The sequence below is a fragment of the Triturus cristatus genome, chromosome 1_2, assembly GCF_964204655.1.
Source record: "Triturus cristatus chromosome 1_2, aTriCri1.1, whole genome shotgun sequence".
NCBI lineage: Eukaryota > Metazoa > Chordata > Amphibia > Caudata > Salamandridae > Triturus > Triturus cristatus.
Window position 1 is genome coordinate 1,155,580,048 of NC_140580.1, and position 25,685 is coordinate 1,155,605,732.

At 46.4% G+C, this 25,685-nt stretch overlaps 1 protein-coding gene across 2 annotated transcripts in view; it reads right to left on the reverse strand.

The window, feature by feature from the left end:
* LAMC3 (laminin subunit gamma 3) overlaps positions 1-25,685 on the reverse strand; it is a 770,318-nt gene that overhangs the window by 71,356 nt on the left and 673,277 nt on the right. The window contains exons 19-21 of one of the 2 annotated variants that reach the window (XM_085613958.1): positions 21,178-21,377; positions 18,722-18,798; positions 14,888-15,022 (exon numbers count right to left, since the gene is read on the reverse strand). In XM_085613958.1, the coding sequence (XP_085470084.1) occupies positions 14,888-15,022; positions 18,722-18,798; positions 21,178-21,377 (412 nt within the window). Of the gene's footprint in view, positions 1-14,887; positions 15,023-18,721; positions 18,799-21,177; positions 21,381-25,685 lie in introns of both variants that reach the window. The other variant, XM_085613956.1, reaches the window with a different exon arrangement.

Below are 25,685 nucleotides of genomic sequence, written 5' to 3' on the forward strand. Positions count from 1 at the left end.
CAGGTATAGGTACCCGGGGAGGTGGGTGGGCGCATATGACACTACAGCTCTATGTGCCAAGAACAGATGCATACTGGGTTAGTAGCATTTTCCGTTCGAGGCATATGAGCTGTAGATCATATGCTATGCATAGACTATATAGCAGTTATAACCCAAAGCGGTGACTAACCTGTATCTGTTGTAGTAGTCAGAAATAGTGTACGTAAAACTGCTTGTCCTACTCTAGCTTGCTGAACAGCTAACACATCCACAGAGTAGTGTTTTGTGAATGTGTGAGGTGTAGACCATGTTGCAGCTTTGCATATGTCATCTATGGGTAGATTTCCAAAGAATTCCATGGAAGTCCCCAGTTTGCTTGTAGTGTGCTCTAGGGGGAACTGTTAATGTCCATTTAGCCATTGCATAGCATATTTCAATTCATTGGACTATCCATCTTGCAATACCTGATTTTGATATAGGATTGCCTTTGTGTGGTAGAGCAAAAGCGACAAAAAGCTGATTTGTGTTACGGAAGGGTTTTGTCCTTTCTATATAATACAGCAATGCTCTCTTTACATCTAATGTGTGCAGGGCACGTTCTGCCACTGAATCTGGTTGAGGGAAGAACACGGGTAACTCAACCGATTGATGTGAAAAGCAGAAATGACTTTAGGAAGGAATTTAGGATTAGTCCGAAGAACCACCTTATTTTGGTGCATTTGTAAAAAAGGTTCTTCTATAGTTAAGGCCTGAAGCTCACCCACTCTTCTTAGTGATGTGATAGCTACAAGGAAAGTCGTTTTCCATGAGAGAAATTGCAGTCCACATTTGTGCAATGGCTTAAAGGGTGGACCCATTAGTCTGATGATGACAATGTTGAGATTCCATACTGAAGCAGGTGGACGTCTCGGGGGAATGACTCTTTTGAGTCTCTCCATGAAGGCTTTGATAACAGCCACTCTAAAGAGAGATAGAAGTTGCCTATTCTGTAGGTATGCTGCTATTACAGCCAGGTGTAAGCGTATGGACGTGTACGCTAAATTGGAACGCTGCAGATGTAACAAATAACATCAAATGTTTTGTTCAGAATCATCAAGCGGGGTGATGTGGTTGTTATTATAGTATATCACGAACAGCTTCCACTTTGCCGCAAAGCAGGCTCTTGTAGTAGGACGTCCAGCTTCTTTGATAATATTCATGCAGTCTGGCGGTAGATTAAGATAGCCAAACTCCAAGACTTCAGGAGCCAGATCGCCAGATTGAGTTGACTGGGGTCCGGATGTCTTATGTCTTTATGGCTCTGTGTGAGAGACGTAATTTTTGGTGAGGAACTAGTGAGAGTTCCAATAGGGTTGTGAACCACGGTTGCCGTATCCATGTGGGAGCAACTAGGATTAGTGTCAGGGATGCTTGGTTGAGTTTCTGAACCACTAACGGAATGAGTGGGAGAGGTGGAAAAGCGTAAACAAATATCCCTGACCAATTCATCCATAGTGCATTGCCTTTGGACAATGGGTGTGGATACCGGGACGTGAAGTTTGGGCATTTTGCGTTTTGGTGTGTGGCGAACAGGTCTATGTGAGGGACTTCCTAATGTTGAAAGTATGGGAGGAGAACCTGAGGGTGGAGTTCCCATTTGTGGATTTGCTGCCTCTGCCTGCTGAGGAGATCTGCAATCTGGCTGTTGATTCCTGGGAAATGTTCCGCTGGGAGATACATTTTGTGGGGAATGGCCCACCTCCAGATGTCTTGGGCCAAGCTGAAAAGTTGGAGAGAGTGTGCCCCCCCCCCTTTTTTTGTAAGTAATACATGGCTGTCATGTTGTCTGTATGAATTAGGACAGCTTTTCCCTTTGGGTGAGTTTGAAACGCCTTGAGTGCTAGGAATATTGCAAGCAGCTCTAGGTGATTGATGTGAAGCAACCTCTGGTGTTGGCCTTGCACTGTGTGCTGTTGTAGATGAGCTCCCCAGCCAGTGAGGGACGAGTCCACTGTTAGTACTATCTGTGGAACCGGGTCTAGGAACGGCTGTCCTTTTGATACATTTTGTGTGTTCCACCACTGCAGAGAGCGATGAGTACGGCCGTTTACCAACACTAGATCGGTTAATAGACCCTGTGACTGGTTCCACTGACTGGCTAAGCATTCTTGAAGCGGACGCATGTGCAGCCGGGCATGGGGAACGATCATGATGCAAGATGCCACCATCCCCAGCAGTGGCATATAAAACCGAGCTGGAAGTGATTGATTGGGTTGAAACTGGAGAACTAAAGCCTGAATGTTGCGAATGCTAGAGCCTTTTGAGTATCTAAAGTGGCTCCTAGATAGTTTTGAGTCTTGGCCTGTTGAAGATGTGATTTTAGCACGTTGACTACGAACCCTAGTTGATGAAGTAACTGAATGATTACAGAAGTTTGTTTGAGAGATTGTTGGTACGTGCTGGCCTTGAAGAGCCAGTCGTCCAAGTATGGGAAGACATGGATGCTTTGTCTTCTCAGGTGAGCAGCTCCTACCACAAGACACTTTGTGAAGACTCTGGGGGCAGTGGTGACTCCAAATTGAAGTACCTTGAACTGGTAATGTTGGCCCGCTAACACATACCTGAGAAATTTGCGATGAGCAGGGTGGATTGGAGTATGAAAGTTGGTGTCCTTTAAGTCTAGAGTAGACAGAAAGTCGTCCTTTTGCAAAAGAGGCAGTACCTGTTGAAGTGTTACCATGTGGAAATTGTCTGACTGTATGTAAAAATGTAGCTCCCTGAGATCTAATATTGATCTGAGTGAGCTGTATTTTTTGGCTATTGGGAAGTAAAAGGAGTACACACCCGACCCTTGGAGATGTAGTGGTGCGGGCTCTATAGTTCTCTTTAGAAGTAACGACTGTACCTCTTGTTTGAGGAGCTGTAGGTGATCCTGTGAAAGTTTGTGTGACTTTGGAGTAAAATTTGGAGGAGTGTTGATGAACTCCAGGCAGTAACCAGAACGGATAATCTCTAGAACCCATTTGTCTGTTGTTATTGACTGCCCAGTTGGTAGGAAATTTGACAGTCTTCCCCCGACTGGTGTTAAGTGGTCGGGGGGAAGTACAGGTAAGTCACTGTTTTGTATTGGAGGGGGAGGTGCGTGTGTTTGAACCTCTTCCTCCGCGTTTGCCGTTGTTTCCCCTGTAACCCCCTCTGAAGTAATGTTTAGAGCCAGAGGGTTGGTTATTACCCTTGTAGGTGGATGTAGGTAGGTAGCTGGAGGGCTCCCATGGATTTGGCCATTTCGGTGTCCTTTTTAATTTTTTCTAATGAAGAATCCACCACTGGGCCAATGAGGTGCTCCTTATCAAAAGGTGTATTTAGTATGGAGGTTTGGACCTCTGGTTTGAACCCAGATATACGTAACCAGGCGTGCCTCCTTAAAAGGACACTGGTGCTCACCGCTCTAGCAGCAGTGTCTGCAGCATCTAGGGAGCATCTCATTTGATTATTTGAAATCCGTTGACCCTCCCTCTCTAGGTCTTGAGCTTTAGCTCTATGCTCTTGTGATAGAAATTGGAGCAATTGTTCCATTTCGTCCCAATATGCACGGTCGTATCTTGCTACCAATGCTTGTGTGTTGGATCTGCGCCAGAAGTTTGCTGCCTGAGAGGCCACCCTTATCCCTGATACTAAAAACCAAAACTGGGCTTTGGCTCAAATGACCAGCAGAACTGAGCCGAATACACTAGGAAACAAAACACCTTGTCCTAACTGGATTTAGTTTAAACAACAGAATATTTTCATACACTTTCGTGAATTGAAACACCAAAAATGGGGCTTTATGAATTGCCTATTCTTCAAAAAACTTTTTGTTTATTTCACATTCTTTTTTTGTGTGATAAAGACAGAACAACTGTACATAATACAAACATATATATTCAATATAAATGACAATATATTAAACAACACCCTAGCAGATTTAAACATTCAATCATCTAACATACTTGGCCAATCCATTCATACCAAAAGCTGACTCATACTAAACTAAACTAAATGGTCCTTTAACCACTACTCCCTTTTGGGCACAGATTGTTGTCCGTGTTTCAGACGTATTAAGACATTTACTTTCTTAATAAACACTTCAAATCCCACATAAACATCAAGGGCAAGACTTTTGTGTGGAGTGTGTGAAGGACCGACTGGTCTACGCATTTCGAACCTCTATCATTGTGAGGTTCTCTTCAGGACCAATATAATCTGAAAAAAAGAAATAAATAAAAAATAATCAAACTAAAGCCCAATGAGCAGTTTAAGAACTTAAGCCAGCCCCCACTCCCGGCCTGGCATACCCACCTTAAGAATAAACGTTAGCGTGTGACCATGACCAGCTTTGTGTCCGAAGACGATTCAACCAGCTAGGGCCGGAGCTGTAAACGACCAAATGTGACAATAAACACACTCTTAAGATCATTCTCGCCACAAGAGGACAAACGAACAAGGATAAGACAACAGGTAAGGGAGTTGTCACTCACCCTACGATTTCAAGTCCGCTTTGTACCAAATAGTTGGTGTAACAAACGTTCAAGTGATCTGTTTGTTTTGAGTAATTGTACTCTCAGTCATCCGCTCCCATCAGAGACTAAAAATAGAAAGAAGGGCGATGTAGATTACAAATGTTCGTCACTGCCGCGAACCCTTAAAAAAGTTTTCGCCTCCTCGTTAGGAGTTGTTGTTATATCGTCGCTTACCTGGTGCCTTCTCATTTCCCGGCGTTCAGCGAAACCGTACCGCTGCAACAGGGACTTCTTCTGTAACCAGGAAGTGAATCCGATGCATAAAGTCGAGTCGAAATCATGCCATAGATTCATGGGAATTGTAGTTCTTTAGCGAGAGGAGTGGGAAATGTAGTTTCCCGTCGGACCAGTGCCGATTAGAACTTTATTGAAAAATACATAAAAACGATGAATTTGGTGACGCAAAATGGTACGAATTCGTACAGTATGCAATCATGTCCCTCATACTTGGAGCGATCATCAGATCATATTCAAGTCGTGATCGGTCTATATATTTCAGCTATTTCATTGAGACCGTTGGTCGTTGTATTAAATTTCATAATGAGGAATGACTCTCTTTGGCTCAAGAGTCCCTCCAGATCACCACCACGCGGGTCTTTCTCAATTTTGGACAAAACTGTCCACTTAAAGTCTTCCTCACGATGTTTCAATAGGCTCCAATGGCTGACTAGTGGAGCATTTTCAACTTTCCGTCGAATCCTCGACTTGTGTTGAGTGATGCGCTGTCGTACTTCCTGGGTGGTCTTGCCTATATACAGTTTGGGGCATGGGCATGTGACTGCGTACACGACATTTTTAGTCCTACAGTTAGTAAAGGTATCATGTTTCCAATGAATGTTGCTGAAGGTGAATATATCCCCTTCTACAGTTTGTTCACAGCAAATACAAGACCCGCATCTGTGGTGTCCAACAATTGGAGGTAGGGCTAGTAGTCCTCTCAACGTGGGGGGCTGTTGTTTAGGCAAAGCTGCTCTTACGATGAAGTTCGCTATGCTTTTTTCTTTTTTGAACGCGAAGAGGGGTGGTGTGGAAAAATCATTATGTAGATCTTTAACCAGGTGCCAATTTGAAAGAACCAGTTTGCGAAGTTGGTGTGAATTGGGACAGAACGTTGTCACACATTTTGGCCTGTTAGCCATCTTCTTCTCTTTGCTCACCAACAAAGTTTCCCTTGGTGTCCACCAGGCTCTTTTCAGGGAATGTTTACGTAATTTTTTTGGGTATCCTCTCTCCAGTAGTCGGTCTTTAAGTTTATTGGCATGAAAAAAGTATTCCTCCTTTTGTGAACAATTCCTACGGATCCGTAGGAACTGCCCGTAAGGTAAATTCTGCTTCAAGCTCCGAGGATGGTTGCTGGTGTAATGCAGTGCCTTATTTCGATCGGTTGACTTCCTAAAAAGTGTGGTTTCTAATTGACCCGATAGATTTTCTACTTTGACGTCCAAGAATGTTATTGACTGGTTGGATGCCGAACAGCTGAATTTAATGTCTCTTGTTCGTTCGTTGAGCCATCCTACAAACTCGTCAAGTTGTTGTTGAGACCCAGTCCAAATTAAAAAGATATCGTCTATGTATCTCATATAGTTGGAAATATTTGCCGAGTACGGGTTGTTATCATAGATGAATTTTTTTTCGTATAGTCCCATGAATAGCACCGCTAGCTCTGGGGCGAAAGGACACCCCATCGCCACGCCTCTTATTTGAAAGAAGAACTGGGAGTCAAAAGAAAAATAGTTTTTTGATAGTGCAAATTTGGCGAGTTCCAAAATGAAATCCGATGGAACCTGGACTGGTCGTTCTCTTTTCTCAAGGAACCACGTTAATGTCTCTAACGCTTGGTTTTGGGGTATCTGGGTGTAAAGCGACACCACGTCTAATGTAACCATCAATTGATTTTTATTGTCAAATTTTACCGATGTTATTCGGTTCAAGAAAGCTGTGGTGTCTTTCAGGTGGGCCGGGATGTCATTAATGAAAGGTTTTAAAAAAGAAATCAATATATTGGGCAACTGGTTCAATAAGCGACTCGCACCCTGAAACGATTGGTCTGCCAGGGGGGTCAATCTCACTTTTATGTAGTTTTGGTAAAACATAAAAGACAGGTATCCTAGGGTTCTTGTTTTGTAGAAAAATCCATTCCTTTGGACCAACGAAACCTTGTGTGTACCCTTCTTCAATAATTTGAAAAAGTTGATTTTGAAGCTCCTTAGTTGGGTCCTTTGAGATTTTCCGATAACAGCTGACATCCTCTAGCTGACGCAACGCCTCTTTTTTATATTTATTTAGGTCCCAAATCACCACTGCACCTCCTTTGTCCGCTTGTTTCACTACCACTGATCTGTCATTTTTAAGTGCCAACAAAGCATCTTTCTCTTGTTTAGCCAGATTGTATCTGATATAGCTTTTCCTCGTTTCCATTGTTTGTATCCCAGAAAGGATAGTCTTTTCGAAAGTGTTGATATCTTTGGGGATTTTTGGGCCTGATGGGCAAAACAAGGATTTTCTCCTTAGTCCTGTTATCTCTGTTGAGGAGGTTTCGGGGCTGTCCTGGAAAAATATTTTGAGCCGCAACTTTCGACAAAATTCTATTATTTCAAGCTTCAGTTTCACAAAGTCCGTTGGTCTAGATGGTACAAATCCTAGTCCTTTAGATAAAACAGACAATTCTGCTTCTGTCAAGATTTTTTCAGACAAATTAAACACAGGTGAAGGAGCTAGCTCCTGTAGTATTGACGCCGAGTCCTCATTTCCCATGGCTGGAAATAACGTAAGCGGCCTCTGCCCTGCCGCTGGCCCCGGGCTAAAAAATGCGGCCCTTGGTTAATTTGTTGATCCTGGTTTTGTTGTTTTAGTCTTGGGTTTATGTTTGTCCCTATATTGTCATCCGACTCACCCCCTGAAGATGAAGATGTTGTTTCAGAGAAGGTGATAAATTTCTTTCTTGAACGTCCTCTGTAATTTTGTAAATAATTTCTCGATTCGTTGTTAATGTAGAAATCTTTATTTAAGTACGGGTATGTAGATTCCAAAGAGAAATTCTTTTTGTCCGCCTCAAATTTATTGCTTTTTTGAATGACCGTGTAGTCTTTAAACTCCGATATCTCCTTCTCAACTTTTTCAAGTAAAGTTTTAGCGTCAGTGAGACTTTGGTTGTTTCTGACTTCTGCTTCCAGGTCCGCTATTTCTTGCAGTTGTAACAATGACAGCCTATGGGCTGTTTCGACAGTCAACACCATTAAATCCCGGCTGCATTTGGTCTCAATACAGCTGTATCCTTTCTTGTATATCGGGTCATCGATAAAAACTACTGGAATATTTCGTATCTGTAAACCTGATGGAATTGTTCCTTCTTTAAGGTGTTGTAATAGGAAATGGCCATGTAAGTCTGTCCTAATTTGTTTTTTGCGTAATCGAATGAGTTTGTCAGATTCGTTCTGAGTTTTTGCAGTAGCACTTAGGGTAGCTGAAGCAAAGACGGGGGGTTCTCGGATTAAGTTCTGGATATGTTCCTCACTGTAGGCGAAGGCATCTTTTTCTGCCATCGCACAACTAACTCATAGGGTGAAATCAAAAACGTGTTTGAACATAAAACAACCAATGGAACACAAATGGACAAACATGTAGTACACACACCGCACTTGTCTCTTAACAACAAAAGTTGTCACAATCTCGTGGTTACTTATTCGCTAATACCACTGATGCAGCCTCGCGAGCCAGCGCCCGCACAAGATGCTAAAAACCAAAACTGGGCTTTGGCTCAAATGACCAGCAGAACTGAGCCGAATACACTAGGAAACAAAACACCTTGTCCTAACTGGATTTAGTTTAAACAACAGAATATTTTCATACACTTTCGTGAATTGAAACACCAAAAATGGGGCTTTATGAATTGCCTATTCTTCAAAAAACTTTTTGTTTATTTCACATTCTTTTTTTGTGTGATAAAGACAGAACAACTGTACATAATACAAACATATATATTCAATATAAATGACAATATATTAAACAACACCCTAGCAGATTTAAACATTCAATCATCTAACATACTTGGCCAATCCATTCATACCAAAAGCTGACTCATACTAAACTAAACTAAATGGTCCTTTAACCACTACTCCCTTTTGGGCACAGATTGTTGTCCGTGTTTCAGACGTATTAAGACATTTACTTTCTTAATAAACACTTCAAATCCCACATAAACATCAAGGGCAAGACTTTTGTGTGGAGTGTGTGAAGGACCGACTGGTCTACGCGTTTCGAACCTCTATCATTGTGAGGTTCTCTTCAGGACCAATATAATCTGGAAAAAAGAAATAAATAAAAAATAATCAAACTAAAGCCCAATGAGCAGTTTAAGAACTTAAGCCAGCCCCCACTCCCGGCCTGGCATACCCACCTTAAAAATAAACGTTAGCGTGTGACCTTGACCAGCTTTGTGTCCGAAGACGATTCAACCAGCTAGGGCCGGAGCTGTAAACGACCAAATGTGACAATAAACACACTCTTAAGATCATTCTCGCCACAAGAGGACAAACGAACAAGGATAAGACAACAGGTAAGGGAGTTGTCACTCACCCTACGATTTCAAGTCCGCTTTGTACCAAAGAGTTGGTGTAACAAACGTTCAAGTGTTCTGTTTGTTTTGAGTAATTGTACTCTCAGTCATCCGCTCCCATCAGAGACTAAAAATAGAAAGAAGGGCGATGTAGATTACGAATGTTCATCACTGCCGCTAACCCTTAAAAAAGTTTTCGCCTCCTCGTTAGGAGGAGTTGTTATATCGTCGCTTACCTGGTGCCTTCTCATTTCCCGGCGTTCAGCGAAACCGTACCGCTGCAACAGGGACTTCTTCTGTAACCAGGAAGTGAATCCGATGCATAAAGTCGAGTCGAAATCATGCCATAGATTCATGGGAATTGTAGTTCTTTAGCGAGAGGAGTGGGAAATGTAGTTTCCCGTCGGACCAGTGCCGATTAGAACTTTATTGAAAAATACATAAAAACGATGAATTTGGTGACGCAAAATGGTACGAATTCGTACAGTATGCAATCATGTCCCTCATACTTGGAGCGATCATCAGATCATATTCAAGTCGTGATCGGTCTATATATTTCAGCTATTTCATTGAGACCGTTGGTCGTTGTATTAAATTTCATAATGAGGAATGACTCTCTTTGGCTCAAGAGTCCCTCCAGATCACCACCACGCGGGTCTTTCTCAATTTTGGACAAAACTGTCCACTTAAAGTCTTCCTCACGATGTTTCAATAGGCTCCAATGGCTGACTAGTGGAGAATTTTCAACTTTCCGTCGAATCCTCGACTTGTGTTGAGTGATGCGCTGTCGTACTTCCTGGGTGGTCTTGCCTATATACAGTTTGGGGCATGGGCATGTGACTGCGTACACGACATTTTTAGTCCTACAGTTAGTAAAGGTATCATGTTTCCAATGAATGTTGCTGAAGGTGAATATATCCCCTTCTACAGTTTGTTCACAGCAAATACAAGACCCGCATCTGTGGTGTCCAACAATTGGAGGTAGGGCTAGTAGTCCTCTCAACGTGGGGGGCTGTTGTTTAGGCAAAGCTGCTCTTACGATGAAGTTCGCTATGCTTTTTTCTTTTTTGAACGCGAAGAGGGGTGGTGTGGAAAAATCATTATGTAGATCTTTAATCAGGTGCCAATTTGAAAGAACCAGTTTGCGAAGTTGGTGTGAATTGGGACAGAACGTTGTCACATATACTGGCCTGTTAGCCATCTTCTTCTCTTTGCTCACCAACAAAGTTTCCCTTGGTGTCCACCAGGCTCTTTTCAGGGAATGTTTAAGTAATTTTTTTGGGTATCCTCTATCGGGTCAATTAGAAACCACACTTTTTAGGAAGTCAACCGATCGAAATAAGGCACTGCATTACACCAGCAACCATCCTCGGAGCTTGAAGCAGAATTTACCTTACGGGCAGTTCCTACGGATCCGTAGGAATTGTTCACAAAAGGAGGAATACTTTTTTCATGCCAATAAACTTAAAGACCGACTACTGGAGAGAGGATACCCAAAAAAATTACTTAAACATTCCCTGAAAAGAGCCTGGTGGACACCAAGGGAAACTTTGTTGGTGAGCAAAGAGAAGAAGATGGCTAACAGGCCAGTATGTGTGACAACGTTCTGTCCCAATTCACACCAACTTCGCAAACTGGTTCTTTCAAATTGGCACCTGGTTAAAGATCTACATAATGATTTTTCCACACCACCCCTCTTCGCGTTCAAAAAAGAAAAAAGCATAGCGAACTTCATCGTAAGAGCAGCTTTGCCTAAACAACAGCCCCCCACGTTGAGAGGACTACTAGCCCTACCTCCAATTGTTGGACACCACAGATGCGGGTCTTGTATTTGCTGTGAACAAACTGTAGAAGGGGATATATTCACCTTCAGCAACATTCATTGGAAACATGATACCTTTACTAACTGTAGGACTAAAAATGTCGTGTACGCAGTCACATGCCCATGCCCCAAACTGTATATAGGCAAGACCACCCAGGAAGTACGACAGCGCATCACTCAACACAAGTCGAGGATTCGACGGAAAGTTGAAAATGCTCCACTAGTCAGCCATTGGAGCCTATTGAAACATCGTGAGGAAGACTTTAAGTGGACAGTTTTGTCCAAAATTGAGAAAGACCCGCGTGGTGGTGATCTGGAGGGACTCTTGAGCCAAAGAGAGTCATTCCTCATTATGAAATTTAATACAATGACCAACGGTCTCAATGAAATAGCTGAAATATATAGACCGATCACGACTTGAATATGATCTGATGATCGCTCCAAGTATGAGGGACATGATTGCATACTGTACGAATTCGTACCATTTTGCGTCACCAAATTCATCGTTTTTATGTATTTTTCAATAAAGTTCTAATCGGCACTGGTCCGACGGGAAACTACATTTCCCACTCCTCTCGCTAAAGAACTACAATTCCCATGAATCTATGGCATGATTTCGACTCGACTTTATGCATCGGATTCACTTCCTGGTTACAGAAGAAGTCCCTGTTGCAGCGGTACGGTTTCGCTGAACGCCGGGAAATGAGAAGGCACCAGGTAAGCGACGATATAACAACTCCTCCTAACGAGGAGGCGAAAACTTTTTTAAGGGTTAGCAGCAGTGATGAACATTCGTAATCTACATCGCCCTTCTTTCTATTTTTAGTCTCTGATGGGAGCGGATGACTGAGAGTACAATTACTCAAAACAAACAGAACACTTGAACGTTTGTTACACCAACTCTTTGGTACAAAGCGGACTTGAAATCGTAGGGTGAGTGACAACTCCCTTACCTGTTGTCTTATCCTTGTTCGTTTGTCCTCTTGTGGCGAGAATGATCTTAAGAGTGTGTTTATTGTCACATTTGGTCGTTTACAGCTCCGGCCCTAGCTGGTTGAATCGTCTTCGGACACAAAGCTGGTCAAGGTCACACGCTAACGTTTATTCTTAAGGTGGGTATGCCAGGCCGGGAGTGGGGGCTGGCTTAAGTTCTTAAACTGCTCATTTGGCTTTAGTTTGATTATTTTTTATTTATTTCTTTTTTCCAGATTATATTGGTCCTGAAGAGAACCTCACAATGATAGAGGTTCGAAACGCGTAGACCAGTCGGTCCTTCACACACTCCACACAAAAGTCTTGCCCTTGATGTTTATGTGGGATTTGAAGTGTTTATTAAGAAAGTAAATGTCTTAATACGTCTGAAACACGGACAACAATCTGTGCCCAAAAGGGAGTAGTGGTTAAAGGACCATTTAGTTTAGTTTAGTATGAGTCAGCTTTTGGTATGAATGGATTGGCCAAGTATGTTAGATGATTGAATGTTTAAATCTGCTAGGGTGTTGTTTAATATATTGTCATTTATATTGAATATATATGTTTGTATTATGTACAGTTGTTCTGTCTTTATCACACAAAAAAAGAATGTGAAATAAACAAAAAGTTTTTTGAAGAATAGGCAATTCATAAAGCCCCATTTTTGGTGTTTCAATTCACGAAAGTGTATGAAAATATTCTGTTGTTTAAACTAAATCCAGTTAGGACAAGGTGTTTTGTTTCCTACCCTTATCCCTGAAGCATCAAGGAGCTCAGATTCTTTATCTGGGGGTGGAGCATCCCCTGTAGTTTGGGAGTTGGCTCTTTTACGTGCGTTGGATGCCACTAATGAATCCAACGGTAATTGTCGTTTTATGTACACTGGGTGCAGACTTATATTTTTTATCTACCCTAGGGGTAAGGATACGTGCCCTGACCGGATCATTGAATATATCTCTGACATGCCTAATCACTCCTTTGAGCATGGGTAACGTGTGTGGTGATTTTTGTGTACTGCTAAGGGTTTCAAAGAGGAAAACCTCTTCGAGGGACTCTTTATGGAGCTGCACCCCAAGATAATTAGCAGCTCTACCCAGCAAATCAATGTATCCTACACTGTTATCTGGTGGAGAGGGCTTGGTAGGGTATAAGTCAGGATCATTGCCTGGTTATGAGTCAGTGTTGTAGTCCTCTGGTGGTATTATGTCCAGTAGTGGGATGAATGTACAAAACTTTCTGTTTCGGGTCCGGTTTATTGAGCGGATCATCAAAACGGTGCTTTATTGGTGACTTCGGTACATCGGGCTGTTTCAATGCTGAAGATTTCAGTGCCGATGGCTTGGGGTTGGTGTGTTTCGGTGCTGAGTGTTCTGGGTCGGAGCTGGACTTAGGCTTCGATCCTGAGGGTTGGGGCCAAGTCATTGGGCGTCCTCCTCTTCTTAGCTTCGGTACGGCTGTCCAGTCCTTCTTCTTCTTTTCTTCTTGGTCGCTGCTTGTCTGAGGCAAGGTTTGGGGATGCCCCTAAATACTAGATTTAGGGGCATTACAGGTAAGTAAAGGTTGTCAGCAAGGGTCCCTTCCTTGGGGTGGGTACACCCCCTATTATGCCACCCTCCAGTGGGAGGGGTGCATATGCCTCACTCTGGTTGGCTGGGCTGCCCCATCTGCAGGATGGCGGGGACTGAGGATTGTGCTTCGCCTCGCCTCCCCCACCTGAGTGGTGGGGTTGGCAAAGGTGGGCATACCTCCCTTCCTCACTTGGTTTTCCTGCAGGTTTTCCCACCCAAAGTGGGAGTCAGAACCGGTGGGGACCAGTTGCTGAAAGCAGCGGAGGGCTAGGGTAGCTCACAAAGGCAGGAAGCCTTTGAAGCTTCCCTTTTGTGGACCCTGCCCATCCTGGGGGAGGAAGCTTGGCACCTCATCCCAGGATGTGCATTGTTTCAGACACCCGAGAGCAGCAGGCTCTCGACCCAGGGGCCAGAAACATGTCTGGTGGTAGCAGCTGGTGAGCAGCCACTCAGCCTGGAAACTAGTGTTAGGTCATTTTTCAGGTGGCATCTCTAAGATGCTCTCCGTGTGCATTTTACATGAAATCCCACACTGGCATCAGTGTGGGTATAATGTGCTGAGAAGTTTGATACCAAACTTCTCAGTTTTCAGTAAAGCCATTATCGTACTGTGGAGTTTGTAATGACAAACTCCCACCACCATATACTCTTTATGGCATGAATGCATTTACAATGTCTAAGAATGGACTTACACACTGTAGGGGTACAGGGCTCATACACCTGTACTCTCACCACTGGTATAGTGCACCCAGCTAGAGGGGTGGCTTACCTATACCAGGGCAGTGGGTTGTAGGCATGGCACACAGGTGTGCCTTGTCGACTCTTCACTTTGTTCTGCACCAAAACAAGCAGTGTGTGTGTGTAAAGGTACAGGGCCTCTAAGGGTGGCACAACAAGTGCTGCAGCCCTTTGAGGCCTTCCCTGGTCGCAGTGCCCTGGGTACCTGGGGTACCATTTAAAAGGGGAGGACCTGTGGCCTGAGATGCCAATTGGGTTTTGTCTTCAATGCAGTTTTAGGGAAAGAACATAGGCCCTGGGTACCCGATTGGCAGGAGCCCAGGACAGACTCAGTCAAAGTACATCAGCAGTTCAGCAATAAGTGGGGGAACCATGCAAAAAAAGGGACTTTATTACAGAAGTCCTACCCCTCACAGTCCCTTCAGCCTTACACCTCTTGTTACAGCTCACCTTCCCTGGCTACCCTCTCACACTCTCCTCACCCATACACCTCATCTGTTACAGCTCCAGTCCCTGATCCCCCTTCACACTCTCTTGACCCATACACCTCCCTTGTTACAGCTCATAGTCCCTGGACACCCCTCACACTTCTCTCACCCAAGCACCTCTTGTTACAGCTCACCTTCCCTGGCTCCCCCTCACAATCCCTTCACCCATACACCTCACTGGCCGCAGCTCACCCAAGTCCCCCTCACTCCCCCAACCATGACCTTACCTCTCCTCCAGCTCCTCACTGTCCTCCTGTCTGCTCTGCTCCTCCAGGGCTCTGCTCAGCAGCTCATGGCTGGTGTTGGAGGCCAGAAGTGCCTGAGAGGCTGCAGCAGTCACCTCAGCAGCTACACCCCTGTGCCTGGAAGACAAAGTGGCTGTTGGTGGAGTGTGACTCCCCAGAAGAAAGAACAAGAGCTCACTGAGGGAGGGATACCATCTGGGGGGGGGGGGGGGGGGCAGGCTAACGAACACACAGCAGGAAAGGGAAACCATCTGGGGGGGCGGCAGGCTAATGACACACAGCAGGAAAGAGACACCATTGGGGGGGGGGCAGGCTAATAAACACAGCAGGAAAGGGACACCATGGGGGGGGGGGGAGGCTAATGAACACACAGCAGGAAAGGGACACCATCGGGGGCAGGCTAACGAACACACAGCAGGAAAGGGGCACCATTGGGGGGGGGCAGGCTAATGAACCCACAGCAGGAAAGGGACACCATCTGGGGGGCAGGCTAACGAACACACAGCAGGAAAGAGACCCCATTGGGGGCAGGCTAATAAACACACAGCAGGAAAGGGACACCATGGGGGGGGGCAGGCTAATGAACACACAGCAGGAAAGGGACACCATCGGGGGGCAGGCTAACGAACACACAGCAGGAAAGGGACACCATCTGGGGGGGCTAATGAACACACAGCAGGAAAGGGGCACCATTGGGGGGGGGCAGGCTAATGAACCCACAGCAGGAAAGGGACACCATAGGGGGGCAGGTTAATGAACACACAGCAGGAAAGGGGCATCATCGGTGGGGGGGGCAGGCTAATGAACACACTGCAGGAAAGGGGCACCATCTGGGGGGGGCTAATGAACACACAGCAGGAAAGGGACACCATCTGGGGGGCAGGCTAATGATCACACAGCAGGAAAGGGACACCATGGGGGGGGCTAATGAACACACAGCAGGAAAGGGACGCCATCGGGGGCGGCAGGCTAATGATCACACCGCAGGAAAGGGGCACCATGGGGGGGGCTAATGAACACACTGCTGGAAAGGGACACCATCATGCCAAAAGATACCACGCGCAGTGATGGGATCAAATCTGCAAAACACCCAGGAAGGGACAGTATCCAAAGATCCTATAACGCCTAAACAAGCACAGCAAAGCCAACAAGACTAGCTGTGGCAAGCTGGTGTAATGGTTATTTTTAGGTCTGCATAATATGCGTCTAAAGGCTCTCAGGCTGAAGGTTTCATCCATTGGTTTGTTATAATGTGATTCAAATTATATTCCGCCACTTACAGCACACAGCACGGGGGAATGGCTCAGTCTGCTTCAGCCATTGGCTAACTGCACTGTGAGTGATGGCACTCTCCCCTTTCACCAGGAGCACATCCACACACAAAGTAGTTCCCTTTAGTGCCATTGATGACTACGGCAATGTGTGCATTTTAAGATCAAAAAAGGTTTTAGCTTCTAGCCAATGTTTTTTGTAGACTGATAAGGATCCAGCAGCTTCCCAAACAATAACCTTTTACAAAAACCATGAAAAAACAAACATTGACAGAGCCAAAAGATGGCGGCCAACACCATATTGGCTCGGCCAAAGCTGGTTTATTTTTAGGTCTGCTGTTTTTGTTTGGTTTTACGAAAATTACATGTATCATATACTTACTTACAGGGTCATATGGCAGGTGTCTTCATCGATTCATCTCGTATTGTCTCATTCACATGTTTCTTCTACTCTCTACAGAATGCAACATGGGCAGTGGGTCAGCCCCCTGCAGTCATTGGCTAACTGCTCTGTGAGTGACAACATTTTCTCTTTCACAAGGAAAACATCCAGACTTCTGTGCCTGGAACTAGTACAGCAATGCGTGCATTTAGAGAGTAAAACATATCTTTGCTTTTAACCACTGTTAGATTGAGGGCCCAGCAACTTCCCTAACAATAAAGATGTGCAAAAACCATGACAAAGCAAAACAACCATTGACAAAGCAAAACAACCATTGGCAAAGCAAAACAACCATTGACAAAGCAAAACAACCATTGACAAAGCAAAACAACCATTGACAAAGCAAAACAACCATTGACAAAGCAAAACAACCATTGACAAAGCATGCTTGCAACCTCGGCATCATCCTGAAAAGCAATCTCACCATGAAAATCCATGAAGAGCCGGATCAATGCAGTCTCATCCGCCTGCTTCCTCACTCTTCGCATGCTCCGGAAAATCTTCAAATGGCTCCCTGTCAACACCTGATGAACTGTCACTCAAGCACTAGTCACAAGCCGTCTGGACTACGGCAACACACTCTACGCAGGGATCACCACTCACCTCATGAAGAGACTGCAAACCGTACAAGAACTCAGCAACCAGCCTCATCCTCGACCTCCCCAAACTCACCCAAATCACCCCTCGTCTTGAGAAACACCACTGGCTCCCCATCCGGAAGTGATGTCAATTCAAGATGCTGATCCACACCAACAAAGCTCTACACAACCAAGGACCAGCATGCATCAACCACTGCCTGAACTTCCACTAACCCTCCAGACATCTGTGCTGCACCTCCCTCTCCCTTGCAACCCCCTCACATCCACCGAAGCAACTGTGGAGGGCGCTCCTTCTCCTACCTCGCCGTTAAATCCTGGACCGACCTCCCCCTTCTCCTCCAGACCTCCAGCTCTCTTCTAGAATTGCGGAGAGGACTCAAGACCTGGCTGTTCAACTAAACCCACAAAAAGAAGCAAAGACCTCAGCGCCTGGATACCTTCGCGGGTGATTAGCCTTGCTTTATAAATCCTGATTGAAAAACCCAAAAGGCTGGCAGCTAATACCAGACTTATCAACTTTGCACATGCTTGCTTGTCAATGCTTATTTTTATTGCAAACATGCTCTATAAATAAATAGAAGAAAAAATAGGGAAAATGAATAAACATGGCAGACATAAATTTGCACTAACATTTTGCATTAAATACGCAAATGTCACATACAATTTAAATAGACAGTATGAACATTTCTTAAAAGTTTGGTGTACTTATAACAGGAAAATAAACAATTGTATTTTTATTGCACATCGCAGAAGAATATGATTCTCACTGACAGATAGAAAATGTATGATTGGCTTTAAATAAGTGTAACTTGAAGTCACAGTTTAAACACACAATGACGACAAAAAAATACACGAAGCAAGATAAATAATAAAAAGAAAAAAAACATTGGCAACGCCAATCCTGGCACTGAAGGACGTGTCTTTTTAGGCAGATGTGCAAATGTGAAAAAGCAAAATGCCATCAATGACGGTGCAAGAGAGCCAATGGCTGATGTGGGCTGGCCCGCTGCTCCATCCTGTACATTGTGATGGAGGAAGCAACATGTGATTAGCATTGGAACAGACCAATGGACGCAGAGGGGTGACCAAAGCCCGCCATTATGTCAGTATTTTTTAGGTATGGCTTTCAAGGCATGGTTAGGCTTGGAAGTTTGGGACAGCTCGTAAGGATTTTCCTTTTTTGGCATTCCCAAACTCCCATCCGACCCTTTACCATAAAGTGTGTTTGTAAAGCTCACGTTCACCCAGAAGGTAATCTTGGTGCTAAATAGCAGATGTTTATTGTTACCTAACTCAATGGCACTTATCTAACAACCTCAGAAGGATGAAAGACCGAGTGGACCCGCTGGGATTTGAACCTGCAGCCACGAGGACCATGACAGGCCCCTGCAGTGGATGCATTAGGCCACTAGGCCACCAGACCCTTTCCAGCCCTGGTGACGGTCAGAGGTTTATCCCACCCAAGGTCTTGAATGAGTCCCCTTCCAGCTGCAGCTGACCTCACCTTTCTGCCAGGCTTCTGAACTCAGTGGCCAGGAGGCTCCAGTCCGAAGGGATGTCCCAGAGATCAGGGGGGAAAACCTGAAAGAAATACAGGATGAAATCAGGGAATGCTTGGAACAACGTGGAGGGGTGGAGCAGATTGCACCTAAGGGGTGTGTGGACATCAGTGTCGGGGAGGGGAGATGGTTTGTGTGAGTGCAGGTGGGTGTGCAACCCTGTAGATGGAAGGAGACGTACCACTGGTTCAAGGCCCCACTCACTGTGCTGGCCATTTGTTGGACCCAGTTTTTTTCGAACCTTCGCTCCCTTAAGTCAACTCCCCGGTCCTGGTGTGCTGGTCTGATCATTACCTAATATCTATGATTCTCACTGGGGTAGAGCCCGCGCGGAGTGCAGTTCAATACTCCTCTCTCAGGCGCCCGTGGCATAAATTAAAGACTGAACAATTTCATGCCCTCCTTTCTATAAACACCCTTAACTTACCAAATGACCCGGACGCTGCTGATAAAGCACTGTTGGACTGGATCCTCCGGCCTCTGGACGTGCTTATCCCTGCTAAGAGGTCCAAGGGTCGCAATACCAAGTCTAGTTCGTGGTTCAGTGACAAGCTTGCCAGTATGCGTAATGTTTGCAAAAGGTTGGAGCGGGTGTGGAGATGCGATTATGATTCGATCTCAATGGGTCGCTATCAGGCAGCTATCAAGAACTACCACAGGGCCATCCAGTCAGAGCGAGCAGCTCATTTTGCAGCTGAGTTTAGAGGCAGCAAGAGCCCCGCTCAAAGTATTTTCGGCATACTTAAAGATCTTAAACGGGCGGGGTTACCCCCAGTGCCACGTATGACATCAGATGAGCAATGTGAGGCTCTCGCCACCTTCTTTGTGAAGAAGGTGGAGAACATTTATAACTCCTTCCCTCTAGCTGCTCCATATTCGGGCTCTGTTCTCAGTCCCTGTGCCACCCCGACTCTCGCGGCTCTTCCTTCAATCTCCCAGGATGAGCTGCGTGTGTTATGCAGCAAGGTGAACTCAGGCTCTCCTGCTGATCCCCTCAATTTAGGAACTCTTTACTCGTGCTCCTCTCTCCATTGGGCCAGGGGATTAATATGTCCTTGTCCATGGCAGTTGTCCCCAGGACCTGGAAGCAAGCAAGGGTGATACCCTTGTTAAAAAGCCTTCCCTGGATACAGCCAAACTGGAGAATTTCTGCCCCATATCTCTCCTTCCATGGGTAGCCAAGATTGCTGAGACCCACGTCAACTCCATTCTGACAGGTTTCTTGGAAGACAACATCTTAGACCCCTCACAGAACGGCTTTCGTCCGGGCCACAGCACGGAGTCTGCCCTCCTAGCAGTGTCATTGCACGATGTGGAGGTGTGCAATAGTGTTTTGGGGTGCATACCCCTGCACAGTGGGTAATGCACTCTTGCAGGATGTGGAGGTGTGTAATAGTGTTTTGGGGTGTATACTCCTGCACAGGGGTAATGCACTCTTGCAGGATGTGGAGGTGCGTAATAGTGTTTTGGGGTGTATACCCCTGCACAGTGGGTAATGCACTCTTGCAGGATGTGGTGGTGTGTAATAGTGTTTGGGGTGTATACCCCTGCATAGTGGGTAATGCACTCTTGCACGGTGTGATGTGTGCAATAGTGTTTTGGGGTGCATACCCCTGCACAGTGGGTAATGCACTCTTGCAGGATGTGGAGGTGTGTAATAGTGTTTTGGGGTGTATACTCCTGCACAGGGGTAATGCACTCTTGCACGAAGTGGAGGTACATAATAGTGTTTTGGGGTGTATACCCCTGCACAGTGGGTAATGCACCCTTGCACGAAGTGGAGGTGTGTAATAGTGTTTGGGGTGTATACCCCTGCACAGTGGCTAATGTACTATTGCAGGATGTGGAGGTGTGTAATAGTGTTTTGGGGTGTATACCCCTGCACAGTGAGTAATGAACTCTTGCACGAAGTGGAGGTGTGTAATAGTGTTTTGGGGTGTATACCCCTGCACAGTGAGTAATACACCCTTGCACGAAGTGGAGGTACGTAATAGTGTTTTGGGGTGTATACCCCTGCACAGTGAGTAGTGCACACTTGCACGTTGTGGAAGTAGGTAGTAGTGTTTTGGGGTGTATACACCTGCACAGTGGGTAGTGCACACTTGCATTGTGCAGGTATGTAGTAGTGTTTTGGGGTGTATACCCCTGCACAGTGGGTAGTGCAGACTTGCACATTGGGGAGGTATGTAGCAGTGTTTTGGGTTGTATACCCCTGCACAGTGGGTAGTGCCCACTTGCACGTTGTGGAGGTATGTAGTAGTGTTTTGGGGTGTATACCCCTGCGCAGTGGGTAGTGCCCACTTGCACGTTGTGGAGGTATGTAGTAGTGTTTTGGGGTGTATACCCCTGCACAGTGAGTAATGCACTCTTGCACGTGGCACGCAGGCTTGTAGATATTTACCATTGTACGAAGCATGCCAGCTGCCAGTCCAGCCTCTCTGTGCACCGATGCCATGGTGATGTCCAGCTCTGAGATCATGGTGCAGCTCTTCTCCTGCAGGGGGTCGGGGCAGCTGATGTTGGCACTGCCCTTCAGCCGCTTCCAGGCACTGGACACCGAGCTCTCCAGCTGACCAATGTACTCCAGGAAGACGTCCCTTGCTTCTGTCAGTGTCCAGCATGCGACGATGCAAGGAAAGAACAGACATGTATCGTTAATAAGCAATAGCCCATGTCCTGGGGAAGGGGCTGTGCTGGGGTAAAATCCCCACCCATGCCCAAGTCAGAAGCAAGGATTTTTGGAGTCTCATGTAAAATGACACTTTACCATTTGGGTAAAGCTCTACACTAGCAACAAAGACATTTTTGAAGTACTCCGTTGCCCTCTAGTGGCCTCCTGGGGTGGTGCGGTAAGGCAGCTGCCTATAGTGGCGGTAGTGCCCATGCTAGGCTAGTAATTCTACATCTCGTTGCAAAAGTGGTCTGCGGTGCACAGCCGCTCTGATGAAACTTACCTGTAATTATTTGCACTTGCAATCTTTTGTACTCACCGGTTCTCCCCAGTGCGCAGACACCCAACCCTCCACGAGGCGTCTCACCTCTCAGCCCAGGCCTGCCCAGGCTCAGCATCTCTGGAAGCCAAGAACACCTGTACAGAGCGCGCCTCCCACCAGTGGCGTAACACAAGCCCCCGCAGACCCCGCGGTGCGGGGGGGGCTCCCAAGCATCTAGGGGCCCCCCTCAGCACAGAACTTGGGCCAGAGAGGTCCCGATTTAGTCTGGAGGGGGCCTCTTCATGCACATTGCAGGGGGGTGCCTCAAGTTTCGTTATGCCAGTGCCTCCCACCACCCTCAATCTAAACCTGATTTCACCTTTCAGCAGGTGAGGGCGGGGTCTAGCTGTCTACCCACCTCCCTCACTCTTAGTTGTATTGTCACCTTGCAGGAGGTGGGGGCGGGGTCTTGCTGTCTACCCGACTCCCCCTCTCTTAACTGTATTGTCACCTTGCAGCAGGTGAGGGCGGGGTCTAGCTGTCTACTCACCTCCCTCACTCTTAGCTGTATTGTCACCTTGCAGCAGGTGAGGGCGGGGTCTAGCTGTCTACCCACCCCTCTCACTCTTAGCTGTATTGTCACCTTGCATGAGGTGCGGGTGGGGTCTTGCTGTCTACCTGACTCCCCCTCTCTTAGCTGTATTGTCACCTTGCAGCAGGTGGGGGCGGGGCCTTGCTGTCTACCCGACTCCCTCACTCTTAGCTGTATTGTCACTTTGCAGCAGGTGGGGGCGGGGTCTAGCTGTTTACCCACCTCCCTCACTCTTAGCTGTATTGTCACCTTGCAGCAGGTGGGGGCGGGGTCTTGCTGTCTACCCGACTCCCTCACTCTTAGCTGTATTGTCACCTTGCAGCACGTGGGGGCGGGGTCTAGCTGTCCACGCACCTCCCTCTCTCTTAGCTGTATTGTCACTTTGCAGCAGGTGGGGGCATGGTCTAGCTGTCCACGCACCTCCCTCTCTCTTAGCTGTAGTGTCACCTTGCAGCAGGTGGGGGCGGGGTCTTTCTGTCTACCCACCTCCCCCTCTCTTAACTGTATTGTCACCTTGCAGCAGGTGGGGGCGGGGTCTTGCTGTCTACCCACCTCCCTCACTCTTAGCTGTATTGTCACCTTTCAGCAGTAGGGGGCGGGGTCTTGCTGTCTAGCCGACTCCCTCACTCTTAGGTGTAGTGTCACCTGGCAGCAGGTGGGGGCGAGGCCTTGCTGTCTACCCACCTCCCTCTCTCTCAACTGTATTGTCACCTTGCAGCAGGTGGGGGTGGGGTCTTGCTGTCTTCCCACCGTCCTCACTCTTAGCTGTATTGTCACCTTGCAGCAGGTAGGGGCGGGGTCTTTCTCTCCACGCACCTCCCTCACTCTTAGCTGTATTGTCACCTTGCAGCAGGTGGGGGTGGGGTCTTGCTGTCTCCCCACCGCCCTCACTCTTAGCTGTAGTGTCACCTTGCAGCAGGTAGGGGCGGGGTCTTACTCTCCACGCACCTCCCTCACTCTTAGCTGTATTGTCACCTTGCAGCAGGTGGGGGTGGGGTCTTGCTGTCTCCCCACCGCCCTCACTCTTAGCTGTAGTGTCACCTTGCAGCAGGTAGGGGCGGGGTCTTGCTCTCCACGCACCTCCCTCACTCTTAGCTGTATTATCACCTTGCAGCAGGTGGGGGCGGGGTCTTGCTGTCTACCCACCTCCCTCACTCTTTGCTGTAGTGTCCCCTTGCAGCAGGTAGGGGCGTGTCTAGCTGTCTACCCACCCCTCTCACTCTTAGCTGTAGTGTCATCTTGCAGCAGATGGGGGCAGGGTCTTGCTGTCTACCCACCTACCTGCTGGGCTGCCCCATTGTCAGCAGGAGAGTTGGTGATGGCTCATGTAATCAGCAGACCAAGGCTTTTGCCAACTCAGATTAAACCAGACTGGCACAAACAGGCAACTTGGCCCTGGAAGGGCCCCTCACTCTCTGGAAGAACAAAGGCTGCCTCTTGCACCCTAGAATTAACAAAGTATGGCACTCAGGTGACAATGCACGAGTTGTAACAAGACCACTGGACAAAGAAAACTAGGTCCATATGTAGAGTGGACTCTGGGATTTGCCCCAGAGGCCATGAGGCGTAGACTTCACCCCGGGTCACAGGGATGGAACGGGTCTGGGTTCTGAGCCCCAGAAACAGATGTTTCCTTGTCACTCCTTTAGAAATCCATGCACTCTCACATTTAGTATTCACTTTGGGGAACATTTTCCGCCTACAGTGTGAATGCTGTATCTCTGGGTTTTCCTGGAAGACAAACACAACAGTTGTAAATCTTGCATTTTTCTCTGCTGCGGAAACATCCAGAATGAATATATATACATACATACATACATACACCAAGGTGTATTGAAGAATGAATTGGCGTATGAGTGTCTGTATGGATGATTCAGTGGGTGCATGACTGACTGTATAAGTGAGTGATTATACGTGTCTCAGTATATGTATGGGTGAGTGACTAATCTGTGTGAATGTCTGTATCAGTCGGTCAGTTGGTGTGTAAGTGGCTGCACGGGCTGGTGAGTAGCTAGATGAGTGCCTATATTGGCTATTGATTGGTTGTCTGTGTACCTGTATGGGTACCTGAGTATGTGTGGATGGGTGAGGGTGTGTGTGACTCCCTGCATGGGTGTGTGAGTTGGTGAATCAATGTGTGTATGGGTTCATGAATGCATCTGCGAGGAGCTGTATGGGTGAGTGAGTGTACGTATGCCTGTGTCCGTGAGTGAATGGATGTCTCAGTGGTATATAGGTGAGTAACTACAGATGTGAAAAGCAGTATATATAGTGTGGAGTATATAAGTGACTGTATGTGAGAGTGAGTGATTGTGAGAGTGGCTGTGTTGATGAGTGTGTGCTTGTGTCAGCGATTGTATAAGAGAGTAAGTATATGCTAGTATCTGTATGAATAAGTGAGGCAGTGTGTTTATAACTGTATAGGTGGGTAAATGGCAGTGTGATTGACTTTGGGAGTCTGACTAGGTGTGTGAGTAACTATGGGTGAGTGGCAGTGTGTGAGTGTCTGTATGAGTGTATGAGTGCATATATCGGTGTGTGAGTGCCTGTATGAGTGCATATATCAGTGGCTGTATTGGTGAGCGACTGCGTGTATGAGTGGCTGTATGGGTGAGTGAGTGGATGTGTGTGTAGACCTATGAATCAGTGAGTGGGTATGTACTAACTGGTATTGGTGTTATTCTATGGTTTCGAGAATGGTAGTCTGAATTTTTGGAGTGCGTGTATGAAAGGGTATTAGGGCATGAGTGAGTGCATCAGAGATTATGTGGACGATGTCATCAGTGATGTCACTGACCATGTCATGAATGATGTAATATGTGACGTCGTCAGCAGTGCATTGTGGGGGAGCGAGTTATAGTTAGCTCAGCTAACTATAACGGCTGAATTTCACAGGTTTTGTACAAGTGAAATGTCAGCCTAACTATAACATTCCTGTAACCTGTGTTTTTTCTGTGAATTTCTAAGGTTTTTTAAATGCTAATTCCTAACTACAACGCCCCTGAAACCTGTGATTTCTTTCAGTGAATTTCTAAGTTTTTATAAATGCTGATTCCTAACTATAATGTCCCTGTAACCTTTGTTTTTTTAGTGAATTTCTAAGGTTTTTTAACTAGCAGCTGCGTTTGCAGAGTGGTTGAGAAAGGGGGCTGGGACTCCGACCAGCTCTCAGGAATTCTGCTGCATAGGACTTACAGGATGTACCAGGAGGACTTATTGACCCTCAAGGTCCCTCTGGAGCCAAGGGGACTTTATGCCCCAACTAGTAGTGCGACAGGAGGCACATTTGCAGAGTGGTGGAGAAAGGGGGCATGGCCTCTGACATCTTCTCAGTAATCCTGGTATGTGGGACCTATTTGAGGTAACAGGAGGGGTAGTTGGCCT